Source organism: Hemicordylus capensis, chromosome 2 (genome assembly GCF_027244095.1).
Source record: "Hemicordylus capensis ecotype Gifberg chromosome 2, rHemCap1.1.pri, whole genome shotgun sequence".
Classification (NCBI taxonomy): Eukaryota; Metazoa; Chordata; class Lepidosauria; order Squamata; family Cordylidae; genus Hemicordylus; species Hemicordylus capensis.
Window position 1 is genome coordinate 413121244 of NC_069658.1, and position 25141 is coordinate 413146384.

General features: G+C 41.9%; 2 protein-coding genes and 1 long non-coding RNA gene across 5 annotated transcripts in view; 2 read left to right on the forward strand and 1 right to left on the reverse strand.

The window, feature by feature from the left end:
* Positions 1-9481, forward strand: part of PITPNC1 (phosphatidylinositol transfer protein cytoplasmic 1) — a 231697-nt gene extending 222216 nt beyond the window's left edge. The window contains exon 9 of one of the 2 annotated variants that reach the window (XM_053300514.1): positions 2628-9481. In XM_053300514.1, coding sequence (XP_053156489.1) covers positions 2628-2887 — 260 coding nt within the window. In that variant the 3' untranslated portion in view covers positions 2888-9481. The other variant, XM_053300515.1, reaches the window with a different exon arrangement.
* LOC128346816 (uncharacterized) lies at positions 9392-24955 on the reverse strand. 2 transcript variants are annotated; one of them, XR_008317224.1, is made up of 6 exons: positions 24355-24955; positions 14766-14926; positions 14564-14642; positions 13739-13785; positions 10515-10572; positions 9392-9574 (listed from the first exon to the last, which is right to left on the reverse strand). It is a non-coding gene; the product is annotated as an uncharacterized LOC128346816 (long non-coding RNA). The 2 variants fall into 2 exon arrangements; XR_008317223.1 differs by lacking the exon at positions 14766-14926.
* The window catches only part of NOL11 (nucleolar protein 11), a 52233-nt gene continuing 51950 nt past the window's right edge, over positions 24859-25141 (forward strand). The window contains exon 1 of the mRNA XM_053300510.1: positions 24859-25089. Coding sequence (XP_053156485.1) covers positions 24943-25089 — 147 coding nt within the window. The 5' untranslated portion in view covers positions 24859-24942. The remainder of the gene's footprint in view (positions 25090-25141) is intronic.

Below are 25141 nucleotides of genomic sequence, written 5' to 3' on the forward strand. Positions count from 1 at the left end.
TTTGAAGAGATAGTTTGTGCAAAATAAAGTCATACTTCCCGATGACCTACAGGTACCAAATTTTGAGGAGCCAGCATGGTGTAGTGGTTAGAGTGCTGGACTAGGACTGGGAAGATCCGAATTCAAATCCCCATTCAGCCATGATACTTGCTGGGTGACTCTGGGCCAGTCACCTCTCTCTCGGCCTAACCTACTTCACAGGGTTGTTGTGAGGAGAAAAATAACTATGTACACCACTCTGGGCTCCTTGGAGGAGGAGTGGAATATAAATGTTAATTTTTTTTTAAATGAACAATCCTGCCATTTATTACATTAGTTGAATGCACTACTTTTTAACACCAGAATGACTCAGGGAAAGGTTGAGTTATTATTTATTTATTTATTTATTTATTGTAATTCTGAATATAATATTTTAACTCTTATTGTTCTCAACAGATTTTTAAACTCAATAATCAGATCAATAATCCCAAAACATCATGCCCAAGAAACACAGAAGATCTTTCTCGGGTTCAAATACACTATGATTTACATCTATTATATATAGTCATTATTCAATAAAATGAAGAATGTTTGAAGTTGAAATCCTACATATTTCAAACTCTTCTTTTACTTCCCTTTTGCAAGGACATTAATTAAAAAAATCTATGACATAACTTAATTTCTTGGACATTATATGTAAGTGACAAAATGACTACACAAAATGACTTTGCCCGGTCAACAAGGGGCCTTGCTTACTAGTACATCTATAACATAAAGCTGCTTGGGCCTCACTCACTGACATGAAACTCTCAGACCAAACTATTTAAGATAGAAATTTTCTCAAGTAGGTTCCAGACCTTGGCCACACTACCACAAAAACCCAGAAACCCATAAAAATTCATTAATGCCCAAGAAAATGCGGACAAACTCTCCTGTTGGAAAGTATGGGGAATGATACCTCATAGATAGAGAAGAAGACAGAGTCACAGAGTGATAAGGCATCCATATGCTTGAAAACTGCAAGCCCTATTATGTGTGTATGTGTAAAAAGAGTATTTACTTATATCTATATATATAATTCTCCTGGGTGTGCCTTTAGAATGTGCGTCCCGGCAGCCCAGCTGATTGGCTGGGCTGCGGAGGCACCTGATTGGCTAAGGCACACCCAGGAGAATTGACTGGCTGGGCAGATGCGAGGCGGCGGCTGGCGGGCCCGGCCAGGCCACGGATGCGAGGCGGCGGCCGCACGCCCGGCCAGGCCGCTGGCAGCGGCGGCCACACTCAGCCCCGCTGGAGACGGGGGGTGGAGAGAGAGAGGGGTAGCCGGCCCCAAAGAGCGAACAGATGCTCTGTGCGGGGTCGGCTTGTTATTATTATTGCTGCATCATCTGTGCATATAGAATGTTGCAGAATGTTGCATTCTATAGACTCAGGCCTAGTTCTTAATGAGGTAGTAAACCTGGGTCTGGGTTGCACCACATCAGGCTGTAGGAGGAAGCTCACAGGATGGAGTGTCTCTGTGTTGGGGTTACACATAGAAAACTAGAATGTTTTATTACACATAGAAATATTACACATAGAAAACTAAAATGTCAGGGAGATGGCTATGTTAGGACTCTTCTCCATGACATCCAGTTTTAATGTGTGCTTTTTAAAAATATGGAAGCAAATTCAGTGATGTGAGTCCCATTTGTAGTCTGAAGTGGTACAGTGCAAGCACATCTGGAACAATAAACTGAATAGTAGAATTCTTCTTCATTTCAGAATGAACGGCACCTTTCCAAATGACTTATGTGAAAACAGCTTTGGGTTTATTTACTAAATATACTAAATATAGTTTGTTTAGTAAATAACTGCTTTGGGTCTATTTACTAAATATATCGGATGAATAATAATAATAATAATAATAATAATATTTAAGGGGAAAGTATCTTATTGTCTTAAAATACAGGTTCTTTGGGGAAAACAAAAATGTATACATGGAACAGAATAGATCTGATGTGTAATGCACATAAAAACAAGGATGCTTTAATAATTAAGCTTAACTCATAATATTGCAAAAAACAATAACTTTGCATCCTTTGCATCCTAAAGCTTTGTATTGGAATATTTGTCTCCAGTTGCATCATACAATATCTGTAAATCTCTCACTGGTTATTTTGTAAAACAACCAATAACCCCTTTCTTAAGCCTGTATGTGCTGTTGCAACAAACTTTAGAATCAATCAATTAGATTGAACAATTAATAGTTTTCGTGTGCTGGTCTAGAATTCAAAATCTGATTCTGCTCTAACGAGTGAAGAAACAGAAAGGATGCAGCCCATCACCGGGTGTCTTATTTTGACATCAGTGAGAGAAATGTTATACTAATCAGTCCCAGAAGCTAAATATACTTAGGGTGGTCTGGATGGAGAATGAGATGAATGGTATCTGAAATGTGGTACCTGAAATTTCACTGGCCAATTTTGAAAACATTGGCCAGAGTTTCTGTGACTCTGGAACAAAATCTTCACACTGGAATTAGAATTCATCATCATCATTTGGACTAGTAAATTCATCATCATTTGGACTAATAAACTTTGCAATGGAAATGAACTTATCCATTGATCCTAACATGTTTGTCTGTCTTTCTTTTCTTCTTATTGAAGACATGACTATGGATGAAGTCCGAGAGTTTGAAAGAGCAACTCAGGAAGCCACCAACAAGAAAATTGGGATCTTTCCTCCTGCAATATCAATCTCAAATGTCTCCCTCCCATCTTCAATCCGCAGTGCTCCTTCTAGTGCTCCATCTACACCTCTGTCTACAGATGCACCTGAATTCCTAGCCGCTCCCAAAGACCGACCACGGAAAAAATCTGCCCCAGAAACTCTCACGCTGCCAGATCCAGACAAAAAAGCTCTCTAAACCCAGCATGTTTTCTTATGACAAGCCATGACTGACAGAACAGCATTTGCAAAGTTCATGGTCGTCGTTTTATTTAAACAAATTTTACTGATCTGGAAGGATGACTTCCCCTGCCCCCCTCAGGCTTGTCTGTTAAACTAGTTAGCTAAGTGCATGCAAGAACATAGCTCATGTGCTCTGATTCCCAAACTAAAGCTCTAAGCCATATGACAGATGTTGCTGTCAACACAAAATGAAATAGCTTGCCAAGGCAAAATAAATCTCTTCATAGCAACTGTAGTAAATGAACATATTCGCATAATATAGAGTAATGATATTTGTGATTAGAGATGTTGTAAGGATTTTATAAAGCTGGCAAAGACATCTTAAGAAAATGAACAACTATTTAGGGACAGGTTCGACTGACAACATTTCTCATTTCAAGCCATTATATCTCAATTTCTAAAATCCTTTCTACTCTCAGGCCAAGTGCACCTTAAAGTAAACTTTGAACGGCTACTCACTGATAAACACTTGAATACCAACAGTAATTATTCAGATTCCTGATTTACTGAACACAACTCAGGATTTGAAGGGTAGCTAATGCACACTTTAAGGTCTTTAAATTTGAAGAACCAGTGTGCTCCAGCTCTGGTTGTAATTCATTATACTTATTTTGAGACCCTTGAACTATTTGTATCTTGCACAAAATTTATGACTCCTTTTTATTGTATGCAGTTGTATAGCTTTACTGTGTTGGTATTAGAGAGTCTTCTTTCAGGTATAAAGGTGGAAATACAAGCAATTACATAGCCTACAGAACCCAAATGAGATGAGAATATCCAAATAAGGTTGTCATTCCTTACAAATTCAGTTTATCCAAATTGTTATGGACTGCAATGAAACCCGCTACGTGTTCCTGAGCCAAAATCCTGTTAATATCTGAGGAAATGTTTAGGCTGTTTTCTTAAAGATTTTGGGCAGGTATTAAAAAAAGTATTGAAGCTAAAAACTATTTCACTCTACTAATGATGGAGTAGGATGGTTACCTACTGATTTGAAGCTCCTAAACATATGAGAATGTGTCTATGTAGGGAAGAGAAATACCAGACCCTGAGCCAGATCAGAACTTCTGTGTTGCCTAGCCTCTCTGCTACCAACCTTCCTTCTCAATTTCTGAGAGACAGAATCTAGAGGCAGTAAGGTATGAGAGGGGTTGTAAAAACTGAAGGAAGACAGGGAATCAAACAGGAGAGGCAAACTCTTCATTTCCCCAGCTCCCCTCCCTCTTTGCACTATTTTTGTGGGGGGTGTCGCCATCCCTCTATTTCTCAAAATATCTATTTCCTGAAAAGAGCTGATGAGGCAAGAGAATAGGCTGATTCTCACAAGCAGCAATGGGATATAGCAAGCGTCCTAACCAGATTTGGGTGCTGTGCATGCTCCTGTTTTGCAGTCACGTGCAAGTAAAAAGCAAGGTAGGAGGAAGGGAAAGTGATCATGTGTGAAGGTCACACTGGGTAGGAGGGCTCCATTCTATCCTGCAGCTGTACCCAGTTAGAACTACACTGGCTACCAATATGTTTTCAGGCAAAATACAAGATACAGGTTGAGTATCCCTTATCCGAACTGCTTGGGACCAGAAGTGTTCTGGATTTCTGACTTTTCCGGATTTTGGAATATTTGCATACTGTAATGTACTGTACTCTTGGAAATGGGCTCCAAGTCTAAACAACAGCTTTACTTTCTGTGCTATAGGTAAACATAAATGCTTCTTATCACTGTTACCCATAGGGGTATCTGCAGGCCTTTTTGACATTTTCAACAATACACTGTACTGTACCTTTACAAAACAGAGCAGGCGCCAAACTGAGCAGGGAGTGGAGAGGGGCTTTCCCCTATCATCCCACCCTCCCTCATCCCCCTCCACTCCTTTTCCTTCCTGTCCTCGATTTACACTGCGGCAACGGCTGCTCCAGCTGCTGGGCTTGTTCTCCCCCACTCGCCTTCTTCTCTAGCACCAGAGCGAGTGAGCTGGGGTGTTTTGTTCTTTGTTTTGTTACGAGGCACTCAGACGCAACGAGTTGGTGCTGCGAGCGCACACCATGGTGATTTTGGAGCATTCCGGATTTCAGATGTCCGGATTAGGGATACTCAACCTGTACTGGTTATAACCTATACAACCCTAAACAGCATAGGCCCAGGGTATTTAAGAGAATGTCTTCTTCACTATAAGTCCCATTACCCATTGAGATAATTCAGAGATGTCTATCTGCAGTTGCCACCAGTTTGTCAGGGACAGGCCCTCTATGTTGCCACCTCCAAGACTCTGAAATGTGCTCTCTGCTGAAATAAATGCCACTCCATATGGCAGCTTTTAAAGTCTTAAGACGCATTCATTTTTAACTAAAAGTGTTGTTTTAAAATGTTTTAATTTGTTTTATATTTTAAACCACCACCCAGAGATGTAAATTTGGCATGTTGTATACAATTAATAAATAAATAATGAGGTGGGGGGGAGCCCTCTTGTCCAATGGGAGGCTTGCACATGATCACTTACCCTGCCTCCTACCTTGCTTTTTACTCTCACAGATTTGCAAAACAGGAGTGCGCACAGCTCCCAAACCTGAGTAGGATGCTTGTCCTACCCTCCTGCTGCTCGTGAGAACTAGTCTAATATGTGGGATCCTTGTATTCTTTCTCACTGCTTCTGGGCTCCCCATGGCCTGTCTAGTTCTCCTGTCCCTATAAGAAATAGTATGGAGGAGAAGGTGTGTATGCGAGGTGAGGGAGTCAGCTGTGGTCGTGATGAAAATTGCTGAGAAAGGTTAGAAACAAAGGTTTGGCCATTCAGAGGGGCAAGGAGGACATGTGCCTTCTTTAGAAGGTCTCTTTCCCTTGCTTAAACTCCTGAAGCAAGCAAGAATATAATATATTGGAATACTGAGTCTTGACTAAAATTCTCAAAAAGTCCTAAACAATTATTTAAATAGTTGTACCACTTCAACCAAAGCTGATGGTCAGCAGCCTTTGCCCTGTTCATGGGTGTGAGAATTTTCATTCTCAATATAAGGACCAATAGCATTTGGTGGCTGACAGCCAGACTCGGGTTGTGCTAGTACAACCAAAGAAGTTGTGCATCCTTAAGTCTGTGGAGCCATGAAAAGCTGCAGTGCTGCAGGAAGATGTGCAACTGGTAATGGTACCAAAGTGCTTGTGCAACAAATGTCATGAAACAGGATGTGCAACATTTTATGCAAGCACAACACTAGTCTGGAACAGAAGCTCCTGTTCTTGCAGAACTACCTTGCGCCATGTCCTTGCAGTAACGCAACGCTAGTCTGGATGCTGGCCAACATGGCTGTGATTGTCAGTCACTGAATTCAAGGAGGGAAAGGAATATCTCGTGTAACTGGGCAACCTACATTCAACACCCAGTCCTTGTTTTATAGAGCACAAGAATGCTCAAAAGATTATGAGAAAGTTAATGTGGAGATTTTCTAAAGAAGCAAGAAAAGACGACCAGTTCCTGAACTGCTTTCAGGTTAAGTGGCCTTTCCAACAAGAGTAGGAAAGAGTTTCTCCTTCTCTTGGCTATGGTAACCAAGGGGAATTATAATACCATCATACCCTGTCATACATTTGGGGAAAAGATGAGATTTATCTGGGCTGTTATCAGCTTCACCCTTCAGTCTCAGGAATGAAAGCAGTTTCTCCATGCCATAACGTGTAAAAATTAAACTTAGGAGCCCTTTCCTTTTCTGACATAAATCATCCCACCATTGCTAATCACTGAGTACATAATTCATTTAACACTCTTTTAATCCTTAACAGTTCACTTTAACTAATGCTCTTAACATTTAGCCCTGTCCAATTGATATCTGGCCTTGTTGAGTGGTGAATGTGTCAAACTTGTAGTGCGATTATACCCTTGTGCTGTCAGAGGCATACAGAAATATAGATACAGACCTCAGGGTGTTAAAACTCTTCACATAATGGCAAACAAATTAGTGGATATTTCTAGCAAGCATGGTAGCATGATATTGCGTGTGAAAAAGTGTAACTGGCTTAAATTCCCCACCAACTTCCAAGTGGCTCTTTGTTTAAATAGTAAATACTAAAGTGGGTGTTTTTAGAAGGTTAGTGTTAGTAATGGAAGGATAAAGTGGGAGAACAGAATGCACTGTGTGGGTTGGAATGCTTCAAAAACCCAGGCCAACATAATTCAGTAGTACTTGGTAAGTAGCTTCATGCTTTCAATTATTGTTCATTTTATCTTTTTTCCATCTTTTTCAACGTCCTAGTGTTCTGTGTGATTGTATATATATATATTTTCTTATTATCATAAGCTTTTTCTGTATTTAAAAATACCCTAAATCAGCATGTGGCCATAGCTAAGAGACATGCATATTACTACCAATTTAATCGTGATAATTCTGTAGACAGACATACTGCTATCCTTTTATCTCCTTTGCACAAGTCAATAGAACAAGGCATTAAACTGCTTTATTGTGTTCAGGTTTTTTTAGCTTACTTCCCACTGTATAGTGTGTTAATTTAGTTTAGAAAGATTAGACATTTGTGTAAATGAATAACATATCTTGAAGATTCTAGTTAAAAGACTGCGTAGTACAAATCTGAAAAAGAGAAAGGTAGTCAATTGCCATTAAAAAAAACCTCTTCTGCGATACCTCCTCCACTTAATGCTGTAGCTGTCACAGCATTTGTTCAATTTAGATGTGCTATCAGAATTTGGTGCTTAACAAATAGACATAAAACACTTCTGATCCACTGCATGTCTAAATGATAGCTAGCACAATCCATATTTGCCTCTGGCTCCGTCTTTATAATGGTAGGGGCTAACAGAAATAAGTTATTATATTTCTGGAGTACAGAAGTGATAATCTATCCTATGCTTTTCATAAACTGCATAATAATCCTGTGCTATGCTTTTTTTAACTTCACTGATTTTGCCATTAAGGTATCTATAATTATTTCATTGCTCTTTTTTTTAATGCTATGACATATTTTAAAAATATTTCCAACACAAGGATAACTAAATTAAATTTCTAGTATATATTTTTTGCACTAACATGTCTTTTACATTTTAAAAAACGGGCAGATTTCATTGCTGATTTGTCTGAATCAGTTTGTACAAGAATTGCTGTATATCCATAGGTGTCTGTGTGAGGAACAGACAGATCTGTGGATCTTTATGTTGTGGAACAAAGTCATTTCAGAAGGTATTCTCTTTAAAGAGTGGTGCAGCAGAGCAAAACTAAAGGATAGTTACATAGCAACGGCATCATCCCTTTGCCCCTTCTCATGACTGGCAATCCTGAGTCTGTTTTGAAGCTAATATTTTTCTACTTTTTACATTAACCGTTCCTGTCCTTGATACAGAGTCAACTTAAAAGTTTCAATCCTGGCAGCACAGGTAAAATATATTCATCGAAGCAAGAAAGGTTCTTCAAAGCTGTGCAGCCTCAGTAAGAGCTGCTTCATGCCTTACAGGAAACACCTGCGTACATAGAGCAATTGTTTGCTGCACAAACCTTGACTGAGATAAGTCTTTAGAAGTCCATATACTTGTGTCTGGGGATCTTGATTGTGTCTGGGAACCAATGGGCATTTAAAGACTCACTTATTGTGTCTACGCTTCACATGTTTGCTGTGTATGATATACATGTGCGGCATACATTAACCCACCCTAAGATGAAGCTGAGCTCCTCCACTCTTCAAGTAAACATCTGCCAGTGATACCATTGGTCTTAAGCTTGCATATCTGGGAAATCTACAGGGGGTGGGGTGAGGAGCAGCTTCCAGAATGTGATTCTCAAGACAATTTACTGGAGAAAAAGTCCCACTATCTTCAGTAGTGCTCCTCTAGAATACATGGTTTGAGATATGCATCTACAGACCTTTCTCCAGATTTCTGTTTTAGCAAATAATGTTTCATCCTTTAACGGAAATGTTTAAAAGGCTTGCTAATGTAAGAATGGAAAGCAAATATTCTGTGGTTTTAATCTGAACAGTAATAAGAGAAGCTAAATTAATGTAATAACACATTGTGGTTTGCTGCACTGGAATTTTAAAACATGCTGTCATTTAAAATACATCAAATGTTTGCACCTCATTTCAGCTAGTAAATGCAATAGGGGAGAATACATCAACTTGTCGATAGGAACTTGCCAATTGCCGTTATTCAGACTTAATTTACATGATTCATAAAGGCTTGAAGCTAGCTACCTTTTACTCTCTCTTTTTCCTTTATGTGGACAGCATGGTCTTTGAATTAGTCTCCTCTAATTTTTGAATGTTACTGATAGAAATGAGTTTTTCTTTCATTTCTGTGGCAATCATTGTGACTTTGAATGTTGTGTATAATATTAGTGTTTTTGATGATAAGAATAGTTACGTTGGTTAGATGAGCTAGTTCCATGAAAGAAGGACCAAGAAGCCTAGTGTTAAACAATACAAGGCAAAACAGAAGGATTTGAGTCTCATAGTTTCCACACAACTTAGTTCTTGCTTTTTCATTTATTTATTATTGTTTTTAAATTTGCCTTTTCTTACATTCTGTTGTAAATAAATTACCAAGCAATCTTCTTTCAAGGCTGTCTGTTTTCTTTTTGTGTTATCCAAGATCCAGGATTTAGCCATATTTATGATTTTTCCCTTCTTCAAATCTTCCATGTCTATGGAAGCCTGAAATAAGGGAGTTAACACCTGGTTAACTAGACATTATAGAATACCCAATGAACATTTTCAATTATATTTTGGTGCCTCTCAGTTATGGCTAAGACAATTCTGCGAGTGAAAACAATTATCATGCCACTCTGAAGTTAGCTTCACTTTAATGTGAAATGGAACACTAAGAAGACTCTAAGGATTCTCTATGCAAGCCCTGGGAAACCTGAGGGCTTCCTGTCATATATATATATGGTCCTGGCATCCACGGTTTTGGCCGTAGTCAGGCTATATAGACCCAACCTCATTATAGGCAGTTTTTAAAATCCACGGTTTCTGGATGTCTGGAAAGGACCTCCAAGGTCATTTCCAGCCTCCATTTTGCTAAATGAAGCCATTTTGTTGCTCTCTTGTACAAAAAAATCCTGTGATTTTTCATGGAAAATAAGCTGAATTGGGGTTTGGGGGGCCCATTGCTGGACAGCTGGAGATCTGGAAAGCATAGCACAGTAAGTTGTGTTTCACATTTTTCTGCCACCTCCCCAATTTTTTTGTTAGACCCACAAACTAGCAATCCATAAAGAGGTAAAACTGGAATGTTTCCATGAGCTAAAACAAGTTTAATTCTGGATTAATTGATGTGCTCAGGGCATATGTACCTCATGCTGAAGAAGTTCTAGTGTTTGTGTCAAATGGAAGTTGCCTCATCACAAACATTATCAATGTAAGTATTTCCATACTCTGTCTACTGTTTTGTCTAAGACCTGAGTGCAGTGCATCTCCATTGCTAAAGGAACGCACTGAAATGTAGTCTTTCTTTGTGATCTCTGTGCATCACATTTGGGTATGTGCCTGTGCAGAGCCACAAAACTGGAACTTTGCAGAGCTTCACCTTATAAGGAAAAAAAGAGTAGGAAAACAATCCTCCCCACCCCCAGTGGTTAAACTACCTCCCTACCTCAGTCTTTCATCAACCACCACTCGATCAGGTCTTTGGAATTTTTCCTCTGCTTTACCTGTTGAGAAAACGATAAGTTATACCCGAGTTTTAACTCTTTATTCTTATTTCTGTCATTTTGTTATAGTCTTCTCTCTTTGAATTAGCGTCTTTGTTTTACTCGGTCCTTCCCCCACCCCCTTTCAGGCCAAGGGTGACCTATGGCTGCAGCCATCAAAGTAACTTTTAAATATTGTGTGGAGTGCCTCTCAAAGATCCCTACATCTAACTGGCATACTAAGTGTTGTGCCTGTGGGAAACCCATCAAGCAGATCTGTGCAAGATCTGTTTCAGAGTCACAAAACAGGCCCAAAACAGACTGGCTGGGAGTGTTATTGTGGGAGAAGACCCTCCAAGTGAGCATTTCTGTGGTGAGTACAAAGCTCTTGAGTGGCTCAGAAACAGAAACGGTTGTAAAGCCAGCATCTAAAGACAGAATTGTGCTTAAAAACCGCCCAGAGACGAAAGTTTGGGGAAATAAATAAATAAATAAATAAATAAATAGAACATGCAGGCTGATCCAGGCACTATACCTATTCCCCAAGCCCTGATCAGGCTGAGGCTCCAATATTTGAGCCCCCTTAAACACCCAACATGGGGCTGTGTCCAATGTGACCAATCCTGACACGGCCTGCATCGGTACTAGGGCCAACGGCAGCAGCCTCTTCCCCCATCAGCACCAACTCCTCCAATATCACTACTGCACGTGACTTCCACTTCATTGAACCTGAAGGGAGCTTTGGGTTCCAACCAGCCAACGAAACCACCTTGGTTTCTGATAGTGTGGCAAAGCAGCATCTTAAAGGGAAAGTGTGCAACAAAAACAATCAGCTATAGGGCCAGGACAAACCACAATTTTGCCAAAAGCAGTGAAAAAGAAGCACCCAGCTGAGGCTGATGCCCCAGGAGGGGAACTGCCACCAAAAAAGAAAAAGAGGAAACACCTACATGAAGAGCACCAATCATCCCAACCATGTGCTCTCCAGAACCTCAACCACCATCCCTGAGATCTTCATCGGGCTCAGTTTTAAATAGCCTTGAACAGCCTTGTGGACCTTTCTCTGACATTGATGCCCACCCAGAGGTTTCTGATGAGAACTCAATGAATAAAAGGGGCCACTCTACAGTCGATGGAATTGCCTCTCTACCCTACAGAGTCTCCACAGAGACCTCACTCCAATCACAAAGAGCACTTCAGACACGAATATGGGGACAAAGCTGAAGGCACTGGGACCGGCACACACACCAATCCCCTGACACTCGTAACTCCCACTCCTCTCAGGGTGTTTGGGAGTATGATGAGTTTTACAGACCTAGACCATGGTATGGTGACCCTTGTTATGAATTCTACGCACCATAACGTCACTACTACTCTTATGGCTACCCCCGCATGTCTACCGGGAAAGATACAGCTGCCACCGCCATTGTCATAGATCTAGGTCCCATACTTGTTCTAGATCTCCTTCTAGATCCCCTCAAGCATGCTCACCTCGAAGGAGTCCTGATCATAGGGGAGAAAAGCCATGCAGACCTGCATTGCAGGAGAAACTAATCCAACCTCCTAATGCAACAACCTCTACCAATTCAGAGGAACAACCACCACCCCATATCAACAAAACATTCTGAACCACCCAACAATCCTCTGGAGGATGACACACACAAAAAACCAAGGTAGTTTTGGAATGGACTCAGAAGCTCCAATCATGGCAATGGAAACAACCAGCTCTGCAGGAGAGGAAGTAGCTGAAGACCCTTTGGATAAAACCCCACCAGAACCTTCATGGGATTTACAACCTGAGTCAACTCAGTTGATGAAGCATCCATTTGAACTGTGATCCTCATGCAGCCTTAAACTACTTACCCTCAAGGGGTATTTCTAGTTGCAGTTACCTCAGCCAGGAGGGTTAGTGAGTTTAAGGTCCTGAGATGCAACTCTCTCTACCTTATATTTCACAAAGATAGGTTCATGTTTTGAGCAGACCTCAGTTTTCTACCCAAGGTCATCTCGAGTTTCCACCTGGCTCAAGACATCTGCTTATCAACCTTCTATCCAGACCCTACATCAGTCATGGATAGAGCATATCACTCTCTGGATGTCAGGAGGGCTCTATCTCTATCTCTCGAAAGAACCAAGCCCTTCCATAAAACTCAGTCGCTATTCATCAGCTATGCAGGCCATACCAAAGGGCTCGCAGTTTCTGCTCAGAGGATTGCAGTTTGGGTCAAAGAAGCCATCACTTTCACTTACCAACTAGCCGAACAGACTTTGCCTTGCCCCATTCAGGCTCACTCAAAGAGAGCAGTAGCCATGTCTATAGCATTTTGGAATGGAATCCCACTAGATTACATCTGCAAGGCAGTGATCTGGTCACAATAGTTTACATTTATTCGTCACTAAGCCCTGGACGTCAAATCCCATTCACAGGCCTCCTTTGGTTCCAGGGTTCTCCTCTCAGTTTGCCAATAATACTGCTCCCTCCATCCAGGTAAGACTAGCGTGCTGTTATCCCAAGTGTGATGCACAGAGACCACAAAGAAGGAGGACAAGTTTCTTACCTGTAACCGTCATTCTTCGGTTGGTATTCTGTACATTTACATTTCCCTCTCAACCTTCCCACTGCAGCCTTACTTTAAAATTCCCAACTTGGTTGAGGCAGTCTCCTAGACTGAGGTAAGGAGGAAGTCTAACCACTGGGGGGATCATTTTCCTGCTCTTTTTTCCTTATAAGGTGAAGCTCTGGAAAGTTCTGATTTCATGGCTCTGCACAGTCGCATACCCAAGTGTGAATGCACAGAAGACCACTCTAACTATGGTTACAGGTAAGAAACCTGTCTATATTTGATCAAACAGAGACAAAGGAATTGAGTCTTTATTCTAGTATAGGGTGATGAAACAGTATTCATCCTTCTCCTCCCCCTTTTTTGTCACTGGCAGTGAAAGATGGAGAGCTTTAAAGGTGACAAACAGTCACATAGACAACAGTTCTGAGAAATAATAAATTTATGTAGAAAAGATGTGCAGACTGCATGTCACATGTGGTGATCTCACATGCATCTGTTTCACTGTGCGCATTTGTGGCAACTGAAAACCAACCTGTGGTTGACTGTGGTTTCCCAATACTTTGACACAGAGTAGTCAAGGTTGCAAAACAGCACATCTACAAATGTATATATGACCAACCAACCTTTTCCTACAAGGTAGTGCTGTCTGATTCTTCATTACTGCAGCTGCCTGTGTATTAAAAGCACATATTTTGTCAATAACAGTCCTTACCATAAGACTGAAAAACTCTCTTTAGCCAAATTGCTCACTATATTATTTTGAAAGGGGGCATCCAGTTTACTTTTAAAAGAATCAGCAAAATGTTGTATTTTATATCCACATAAGTTACAAAATTAGGAACCTGTTCTAGTTCCCATTACAGAAAAGGTCTGTGCTTCTGCACACAAGAAATCCCAAAACAATACATTTTTAATGAAACTTCTCCTGCAGCCAGGTTTATCAGATAAAGAAGCAATGTGTTTAATTCAAACATATTTCTGAAATAATAGAACTGCATGCCTTCGTGTAGGCTGATCATTTCTGAAGCCTTTTCTTTTATCAGATGCAGTAGAACTCATCTACATTTAAATGAAACCTCTGGCATGATCAACCATCCATATGACTATTTGAAGAGCTGGGGCGAAAGTCTCATTTAATATACATAGGCTATACATAATGGATACCATAACCAAAGACAATTCTAAGTCTGCAGTCCTAAACATACCTACTTAGAAGTATGTGGAGCCAGCCCCACCTTGAGGAAAAGTGAGGCAGTCGCCTTGAATGGCACAACAGAACAACAACAAAAAGTGTGTCTGTATATAAAAATATGAAATAGTCCTATGACGGGAAAGTAAATATCTGCCTCACCACTTTAAATGTTTTCTCTGAAATTGTATTTTCCCTAAATAATATTTAAGTTCTGCAGAAGGGTCAATATTTTATTTTATAACAACAGGTTGCTTACCTGTAACTGAGGTTCTTATGGTGGTCACATATGGGTTGTGTGACAGACAGAGAACACACCAAAGAAGTATATATGCCACCTTTCCATCATAGCCAAGGTAGTATGCAACAATACAAACAAATAACAACACTATTAAAAATAACAGTAGCAGATAAAAAGTATTAAGAGTTAAACCTTGCTGATTAAAAGCTCAACTACTAACCTATTCTGAGCATAGATTTGGTGAGGGCTTATCCCTAAACTTGTTTTCCTTGCCAGGACTCATCCATGGGACATACGACGTCATAAAGAAAAACATGTCTTTGAAGAGGTACCATCATAGCTTTCTCTTGCGGCTAGGGAATCATAATCATGGTGCCACACCTAGGATTAGGAAGAACATCCAGACTAAAAGGTGTGACGTCCAGACATCTGCCCTCTTACAAATGGAGCCTTGAAAGTAACCACATTAAAGCTGTACTCCCATGCAGGGGCATAGCTAGGGGAGAAGGTGCTATGTTCATCCCTCTCTCTGGTGGTCCCCCAGAGTGAGGGAGATAATGAAGAATATAGGGAGGGATGGAGCTCTAGGGCCCTCAGGACTTGGGGTCCCGTGTTCTTTGAACCCTTTCGCTCAATTTTAGCTATGCCCCTGCTCCCATGCAAGGTTTATGGAACTAAGTCCCATTTAATACAGAGGAACTTCCAAATCAACATGCATAAGAGTGGGCTGCAAAACTGTTCTGCTACTACCACGCCGAAGCATTAAGCTGAGTCTTATGTCTCAGTATTGCTCTTTGGGGACTGGGCTGCAAATTCCTGTAAGTGTGTACTGCATCGTTTCTGATTTAATTGTCAGTTCTCCTCCAAAGTGATCTGAGGATCATAATCAACATGATGATCGTGATGTACTATAATGGCCAGGGACATAACAAGGTTGGACTGGGCCCTGGGACAAGAAGGGAAGGTGGGTTCTTGCCCCTTCCATCTTCTTCTCCCCCACCCAACCTTGTCTTTGCTGCAGAAGAACCATAAGACATGGTGAAAAACAAAACATTTGGGTCGGTCCATTTAGCAGCTATTGCAGAGAAGTATAGAATTAAGGGCCTGTTCTGAGACCCAACAGTTAAGCAGTTTTTGAAAGGTTTGTTTAATGTTTTCCTTAGGGTGCCAAAGTTGTTGCCTTCATGGGACTTACAACTTGGGTTGACTCAGTTGATGAAGCATCTATTTGAACTGTTAGCTCCTATGCTAATAACATCACACACTCCCTACACACACATGCAATTTCACACACGCTTCACATACATTCCCCTGATTCAGAAGCATATTTTAAATATATATACTTTCTGCAGTCACCTGATACATTCATACAACACCAAAAATGGTTCTATCTTTCGTATTCACCCATTCATGTCTGGTCTATCTGTCTGTCTGTCTGTCTGTCTCTCTCTCTCTCTCTCTCTCTCACACACACACACACACTGTTCTTTTTAACAAGGGCAGGATTCAAAAAAGAGTACCTAAGCTCCTTTAACTGAAGATCTTTTATGTTTTATTTTATTCTATTCTATTCATTTAACATATTTACAGTATATACCACCCAAAACCTATGTCTCTGGAAGGCTTACAATAAAACAGTACAAATTAAAACAAAATTAAAACATTTAATTTAAAATGTAACACAATGTTAGAATCTGTAAGTCTAATTAGAAGCCTGGGTGAACAAATATGCCAACTGCCTTTTTAAAAGTTGTCCGAGATGGTGAGGCTTTTATTTCAGCAGGGAGTGCATTCCAAAGCCTCAAGGCAACAATGGAGAAGGCCCTTCTCTGAGTAGCCACCAGACAGAAGTTTTCAGTTCTGTCTCAGCTTCACAAGAGGAGGGGGGTGGGTATCAGGCAGCATTTCTCCCTCGTATTCTCCTCACGACCAGCTAGCCGATATTCAGCAACATTTATGTAGAATTAGATACATGAATGTAATTTGAAATGTTAAAGCTATTGTAAAAACCAATAAAAATTTAAAGTGGCGGGGCGGTGGGAGATATTCAGCAACATTTCCCTCCCTGTTGAACCCGTCAGTCAGGCTGAGGGAGGGCTGGGCCAAACCTGAGCACTATCCAGCCTGTCAGGAGAAAAGCAGGAGGGAGAGATGCTTCCTAACACTCCTCTCCCTTTTCTCCTGGAGAGGACTTGTCTCGCTTGAAGCCTACATGAGTCCTCCAATCAGGAGGTGTGCAAGTGAGTCAGGGAGGCAAAAGTGGGAGAGTGAAGCGTGAGCTTTTGCACAAGCAACAGTTTCCCAAAGGATGTTTCTCCCACATTATAGCTACTTCGCTGTAATGGCTAAGAAACTGGTTGCAAATAAAGAAGTCCTCAGTTCGATTCTCATCTCTGCCCTTTCCAAAAGCATGGAAAACTGCCACTCACTGTGTCCTCAGTACACCATGAAACACCATGAAAATTGCTTGAGGGTACCCACAGAGGTACCCTCAAGCAATTATACCACTTATACATCAGAAACAACTTCCAAGGAACAGCCATATGAATCAGCTACAACTGAAACAACAGAGTCTTGTGGAATCTTAAATGCTACAACATTTATTGTTACATAAACTTACATGAACTAGAGCCTATTCCATCAGATTTATTTATTTTTTAAATTGTTAAATTGTTATACCGCCTTTCATTAAAATAATATCAAGGTGGTTTAAAAAACATTTTAAACAATATAAAACCATAAAAACTACACAACAGGAATTAAAATAGAATATAAAAATACAAATCTAATTAAAAGTTTAAAAAACAGGTACAATGTAATAAATAATATAATATAATATAATATAATATAATATAATATAATATAACCAAAAAATGATCATTTAAAAGCCTGTGTTAAGATTTTACTTGCTTTCTAAAAACTGTGATGGAGACAGGGGAGCGGAGGCCCACTGGGAGAGCATTCCAAAGTCTGGGGGCAATGACTGAGAAGGCCCCGTCCTGCGAACACAATAGGTGAGCCTCCCTCATTGTCGGCACACACTTATGCATGAAGCATTATCCTCAGTTGGCAGCAATGGCAAGTATAAATGAATATAGAGCTCAAAAATGTAAACAGTGGGGTAAGAGCATCATGAAATCAAGTTGTATTGTTTGGGAAGCTTAAATGTACCAGATAAGCACAGTATTTGCATCACTCTCCAAAATGTTCACCCCTCTCATCCCCATCCTAGCTCACTGTCTCCATCAGTATCTTTGTTTATGCTCTCATGCAGCTGGATGCCTTTGGAGGAGAACAAAAGAGCTGGCTGACTACACCCAATATGAATTAATTCTTTCCTCTCATCTGCCATCTCCTCCTAGTCAAAGAACGCCCCTCTCCAACCTACACCAGCTCTAAGAATTCTTGGCATCTCTTTTCTGCCTTTCCCTTCTTTGATCTCTGCCCTGGATATTTCTTTCTTTCTTTCTTTGACATATTTTTATGCCACCCAAAACGTACATCTCCGGGTGGTTTACAAAAAACAACATAAAAGTTAAAACATTAGTTAAAACAAATAATGACAACAGAGAAATTAAAACATTGGTTAAAATAAATGACAGAAAAAAATTAAAACATTACAACAATTTAAAACCTTAAAACAATATATTAAAACAATGTTAAAACTATTAAAATGGTATTTAATTAAAAGCCTGGGTGAACAGATGTGTCTTTAAAGATTTTTTTAAATTGTCAAAGATGGGGAGGCTCTTATTTCAGCAGGGAGTATGTTCCAAAGTTTCGGGGCAGCAGCGGAGAAGGCCCATCCCTGAGTAGCCACCATACAAGCAGGTGGCAACTACAGACAGACTTCTTCTGATGATCTCAATAGGCGGTGGGATTAATGACGAAGAAAACTTTCTCTTAAATACCCAGGGCCCAAGCCACTTAGGTCTTTATAGGTTATAACCAGCATGTTGTATTTTGCCCGGAAACCTATCAGCAGCCAGTGTAGCTCTTTCAATACAGGAGTAATATGGTCTCTCTCAGATGACCCAGAGACCAACCTGGCTGCCGCATTCTGAACTATCTGTACTTTCTGGACAACATACAAAGGCAGCTCCACATAGAGCTCATTACAGTAATCCAGTCTGGAGGTTACCAGCAGACGTACCATTGCTCTGAGGTTGTTTATCTCAAGAAATGGACACAGCTGGCATATCAACCAAAACTGATAGAAGGCACCTCTGGCCACCGCCTCAACCTGGGACATCAGGGAGAGGCTCGGATCCAGAAGCACCCCCAGAATGTGTACCTGTTCCTTCCGAGGAAGTGTGACCCCATCCAGAAATGGCAGATCAAACTCATCTCCTGAGTTTCAACACTGCATAATGAGTACCTCCGTCTTATCTGGATTCAGTCTCAGTTTGTTATCCCTCATCCAGTCCATCACCACCTCCAGGCAGACATTTAGAAAGGTTTTGCCTTCTCTTGATGAGGCTGACATGGAGAAATAGATTTGGGTGTCATCAGCATACTGATAGCACCCTGCACCAAATCTCCTGAGGATCTCTCCCAGCAGTTTCATATAGATGTTAAGCAACAACGGAGGCAATATGGAGCCCTGAGGGACACCATACAAAAGTTCAGATTTTGAGGAAAAGCAGTCTCCAAGGGACACCATCTGGAACCTGCCGAAATGTAGGAGCGGAACCACTGCAAATCAGAGCCTCCCACTCCCAACCCCCTCAGACACTCCAGAAGGATACTATGGTCAATAGTATCGAAAGCCACTGAGAGGTTCAAAAGAACCAACAGAGTCACACTTCCTCTGTCAATTTCCAGTTGGAGACCAAGACCGACCAAGGCAGTCTGAAAGGATAATTGGTTTCCTCCAAGACTGTTTGGAAGTGGGCAGCCACGACCCTCTCAATCACCTTGCCCAGCCACGGAAAGTTGGAAACAGGCCTGTAGTTACTCAACTCTGAGGGGTCCAAGGCAGGCTTCTTCAGAAATGGTCTAATAATTGCCTCCTTAAGACAAAGAGGCATCCTGCCCTCCCTCAGAGAAACATTTATGATCTCTTCCAGGCCTTCTACAACAGCCCCCCTGCCAGATAGTATAAGCCATGTTGGGGAAGGGTCAACTGAACAGGTGGTAGGCTGCACCACTCCAAGTAGCTCATCCACGTCTTCAGGAGTCACAGAATGGAACTGATCCAACTTAACCACACAAGAGGAGTCACTGGACACCTCCACATCAGACACTGAAGTAATTGTGTGTCTGATGTGGAGGTGTCCAGTGAAGGATTTTACCTCCTTTAGCCCCAAAATTGACCATCTGCTCAGCTCTCTCTTTCCCAGCTCTCCTTCACCTGCCCCAACCCTTTCCTCTTTCCCATATATCTCACTTGATGGATGGACTACTTGGTTGTCCACATCAAATCCTTCCACTGTCTCCTCTACTCTAGGGTTGCCATACCCCCCCGGGAATTCCAGATATCACCCAGATTTTAAGCATCTCACCTGGATTGCTTAGCCCACCCAGATTTGCCCAGATTTCAGCTTTTGTTAAAAGACAACAACTAAGCTCTAGCCCTTGTAGAAGCAAAACGTGTTATGGAGCAAAACGTGGAATCACTACTCTGCTCAACTGCTTGGCTAGGATTAAGAGAGGAAGAACACAGGAGGCTAGCTGGGAGGGTTTTCCACTTTCACAAGTAAATTAATCTCTATCGGGCAGTTGAGAGGATAGCTTGTTTTTGATGTGACTCACTACCTGCCTATCAGGCTGTGTATTGTAATATTGAAGGACTTTCTTGGCTTTACATTCAATGCATGCCTACTTAGAAGTAAGCACCGATGGTTTCAATCAGATCTTCTCTCAAATAAGTGTGTACAGATTTGCAGCCTTAATTTAAAAACTGCATTTTTCTGTTCGATTGCTGATGTTAATATGTCAGTGAAAATGGCCAGACAAAAATATCTTCCCCAACTATTGTTGGTAGATATCCAGAGCAAATACAAGTCAACTGGAAAGTGCAGCTGCTAATTTGAATATGCAGATTATTTCCAAGCCAGTTTACATAATATGCGAATTAGGCACCCGGATTTGGAGAACCAGAATATGGCAACCCTACTCTACTCTCAAAAAACCACTTCTGGACATATCCTCTCTCTCCAACTACCACCCAGTCTCCCTTCTACCCTTTGCCTCCAAACTCCTGGAACATGCTGCTTATTCCTGCTGCCTCAACATTCTCTCCCCCAGCTCTACGCTTGGCTCCGATCTGGCTTTTACCCCCCGCACTTCACTGAAACGGCCCTTACAAAAATCTCCTCTTTGCTAGTTCTAAAGGTCTCCATTCTGTCCTACCTACCCTTCTTGACCTTTTTGCTGTTGTTGATACAGATGATCACTCTCACTAGGCTCCCTCTATGCCTTAGGTCTTTATGATTCTGTCCTCAAATTGTTCTCTTTCTCCATTATTGTTCTTTCAATGTTTCCACAGGAAGTTCTTTCTCCTCTTTGTCAGACTTCCTCAAGGCTTGGTCATTGGTCCCTTGCTATTCTATTATTTTTAAAGAGACACAAAAGGGGGGGAAGCACTGGACCTATCCAACCCCAGCACAGTATCCCTCCAGTGGCTGTTTCTGGTGTCTACCTTATGATTTTTTTTAGATTGTGAGCCATTTGGGGACAGGGGCCCATTTTATTTATATTTATATATTATTTATTTTTCCAGGTAAACTGCTTTGAGAACTTTGACTGAAGAGCAGTATATAAATATTAATTTTAGTCGTAGTAGTCTCTGCATGCTGCCTCAGTGTGACATCATCAAATTCCATAGTTTTCAGTAAGAAACCTAGCTCTGCCTCTATACCCCAGAACTTTCTCCCTCCATTCAGTCCCACATTTCCGATCATTGGATGCTTCATTATTGTCTCAGTGACTGATGTCCAGACTATTGCTGCGTTCGTGCAAGCAACAAAGTTGCACACACATAAAAAGATCATGTAGCTGCATAGAAGCTCAAAGTTGCACAGTCTCTTTCACTCTCTTTGCACTTGCACAAGCCTTGCTCTTACACAGCAAGAACAGGGGCTGATATCCAGACTAGTGTATTGCTAGTACAACAAGACAAGTTGCACATACTTAAGAAGTTTGTGGTGTGTCAAACTTGTGGACTTCTGCAATGTTGTACAACTATCAGTCAAATATCTTCTCCAGGACATATACAAGGCTGAAAACCTTTTGCACAGCATAATGTGCAATGTGTTATGCAGCCTGTTGTGCAACACACTGTGTAACTTGTGGACATCTGCTAGTGCATTGACTAGTCTGGAACAGACATTCCTTTCTTTGCACAACATACACACACAATGTCCTTGTACTAATGCAACAGCATTGTGCTAGCACAAAACACAAGCTTCCAACTTAGCAGACTTAATGCAACATCCTCACACTAGTACATTTAACATTCAGACTAACACTGCACTTGTGCAGTCAGTATGTCCAGGACAGAACTTCTCAGCTTTCCTTCCAAGCCCTCTTCTCCAGGGGCGTAGCTAGGGTCAGAGTGAGGGAGATAATGAAGAAAATAGGGAGGGGTGGAGCTGGGGGGCCCTCAGGAGCTGGAGGGCCCAGGTTCTTTGAACCCCTTTACTCAGTTATAGCTACACCCCTGCTCTTCTCCTCATACTCTCTCCCACCTTATCCATTAACAATGTGAGGATCACCTGCATTGAAAATATACAAAGCTTGACTTTCTGACTTCTCTCACTCACACCTTTTTTCTTCCATTTTCTATTTGTTAACAAATTCTGTCACTTCTTCCTTTCCAATATTGCATGAATACAGCTCTTCTTCGCCCCAAAACTAGGTAATGTCTTGATCTCCCTTAGATTATCTCTCACCTTGATTATACCAAATCTTCTCCTCTATGGTCTTTCACTGGCTGGCCTCAATCCCCTCACCCCCATTCAGCACTCTGCTGTCAAAACTATTTACCTGCATCAACTGTGTCACCTCCCACCACCTTTAAATCCTTTTTCTGGCTTCTCATCCACTCCTGACCCAAGGACAAGTTCTTTGTCCTTGCCCTCAAAGTTCTTCAGGGTAGTTCCATACCCTCACTACCTCTCAGCCCTCATACCCTGTTTCTTACCTTCACTACTCCAGCTCCAGGACTCTCACCAATTGCCTGCTCCCTCGTACATGTCTACCCTTTCTCTATTGCTGCCTCTAATGCTTGGAACTGCCTCCTGGAACACTTGAGTGATACCTCCACTCTGATTTCCTTCCAACTTCTTAAAAGGTCGCCCTTTCTATGAAGGCTTTGGAGCCTCCAGATGTTGCTGAATCACAAATCAAATCAGGCCCAGCTACAATTTAATTGCAGTTCAGCAACCTCTGGAGGCCCCCCCCCCGGTTGGGAACCACTGCCTTGACACAACACCTTAGTCCCCTTTTCCTACTGTAATTAAGCCTTCAATGTGTGTAACTCAAACAATTGCATATTCTTCCCCATTTGGCCCTGACTCAGTTTCCGTCCCATTCCTCTGTTATCTCCCTTATGCCTTAGAAACTAGATGGTGATCCCCTCAGAGCAGGGATTAGTCTTATTCTTTTTGAAGCAGTCTGTGTTGTTATTTATAAACGGCTTTTCAAACCAGAAACCTCAAAGCAGTTTAAATAGCAAAAGGAATAAGAAAATGGCTTCCTGTGCCAAAGGGGCTCACCTTTTGAAAAGAAACACAAAGAAGACACCACTATCAGTCATTGGAGAGATGCTATGCTGGGTTGAATAGGGACAATGCTTTCCCCTACTAAATGAGAGCCAATTTTAAACACCTTTGCCTAGTTAGCAAGAGTGCATGTGTGTGTGTGTGTATGGTATGTACATACATACATACACTAAATAACTAGATGAGCAAAAATAAACACAACTGCTTTAATTTTTGCTCCCAAGTGCCATTCATGTTTAGCAGTAGCTCCTCATGTACGTGTGCTTTGATCTTCTATCTTTTATATATTTATTTCTCCTAGGTGTACCTGTCGCTAATCCCATGCGTGGCAGCTCTCGTGAGAGTTTGCGAGCAGCTGTTGATTAGTGATGGGTCAGGGGAGAAAATAGGGATGTGGCTGCTGGGAGCAGGCGGCTGCCAGGAATTGGCAGGAGGGCGGGAGGCAATGGCAGTGGGACCTCCAGAAACCACGGCCAGCCAGGAACTGCAGTTGGGTGAAGAAGTGGGCTGCGCCCACCAGCAGCCTGTTCCCCACCAGTGGCTGGCCAGCAGGAGCAGGTGGCAGGCCGGCCCGGCCGTTGGGAACAACAGGAAGCGGCAGGCGAGTGGGGGGAGCGGGGAGAGGTGGGCCGGAGGAGGCACAGATGCTCTGCGCCCGGCCCAGCTAGTTCTAATTTATTCAACTTGACCATGGATAATAATTTTCTGAGCATTTGTCTAACACTTTTTGAGTGTTCAAAGCACTTCACCTGTATTATCTTGATGTAATCCTCACAACAACCCTGCAAAGCAAGTGAGCATTTTCACCCGCATTTTGCTGCTGGAGATCTGAGGCTGAGAGGTTTGGCTAAAATCACCGAGTGTAGTGACTACTAGTGAGTAGGGCCACCTAATGACAGAGATAAGATAAAAATCGGGAAGTTTCCGGTGTGAATCTACTAGCAATATACACGATGGGGCTTTCTCGTCGCTCGGGCGAATCAAAACATAATATAGCAAGACGACCTCTGTCTCAATAACTTCTACTAATCGAGACAGCGCCGGGCCCGGGTCAATATTACAAACTAACCCGAAAGTGCTAACCTGCTGCCTCGCTTTGCTTGCCTCCTTCACTCATTTTTACCCAATAGGTGGCGCTGCAAACGACAGCTGTGCTGCGTGCCTTCCGAGAATGTAACTGTTGTTCGAATTCTCCCGCCCCTTCCTTTTCAACCATGAGAGATCAAAACCATTGGAGCCACAAATGTAGGAAAAAGCTAGAGTGCCACACAGTCTGAACGTCTAATAAAGCCTTCATTGCTCATTATTCTCAGTGGGAGCTAGAAACCACCTTTCCCACACGAAACAAGACCTGAGTGAAAAAAAGAGTATGAACTTTTGCCTTTGCTGCGAATCTTTTGTTTGTGAGTGGAGACGCTACTGCCAGAGTTGCGCAGGGATTCCTCCATTGAGTTCTGTAAAACTCCAATGAGTGTTAACCTCTCATTAAAACAAATAGGCACAAAAGACTTCCGTTACAAAACCCGAAAGCGACCCTGAGATGTGTCCCTCTAGTATTTTCATATCTCTGTTGCATGGGTTTGAACTTTGAAGCTCGCTGGCCTGCAGTGCTTTTCAGATTCAGATTCACTCCCATGTAGTCCTGGCCGCAGTTCTCGCGCGATCTTAAAGATGGCGGCGTTCTGTGAGGAGTTCACGTTGTGTACCGTGGCTGGTGCTGGGGGGTCGCCTGGGCTTCCCCAGGGGTTGCTGGGGCTGGAGCCGGACGGAGACTCGGTGCTTCTCACCGACCGGGGCAGGACGGTGAGGCTGTATAAGGTAAGGCTCCACCTGATGAACAGCCAGCCTGCAAGCAGCATGGCTCTCGGGC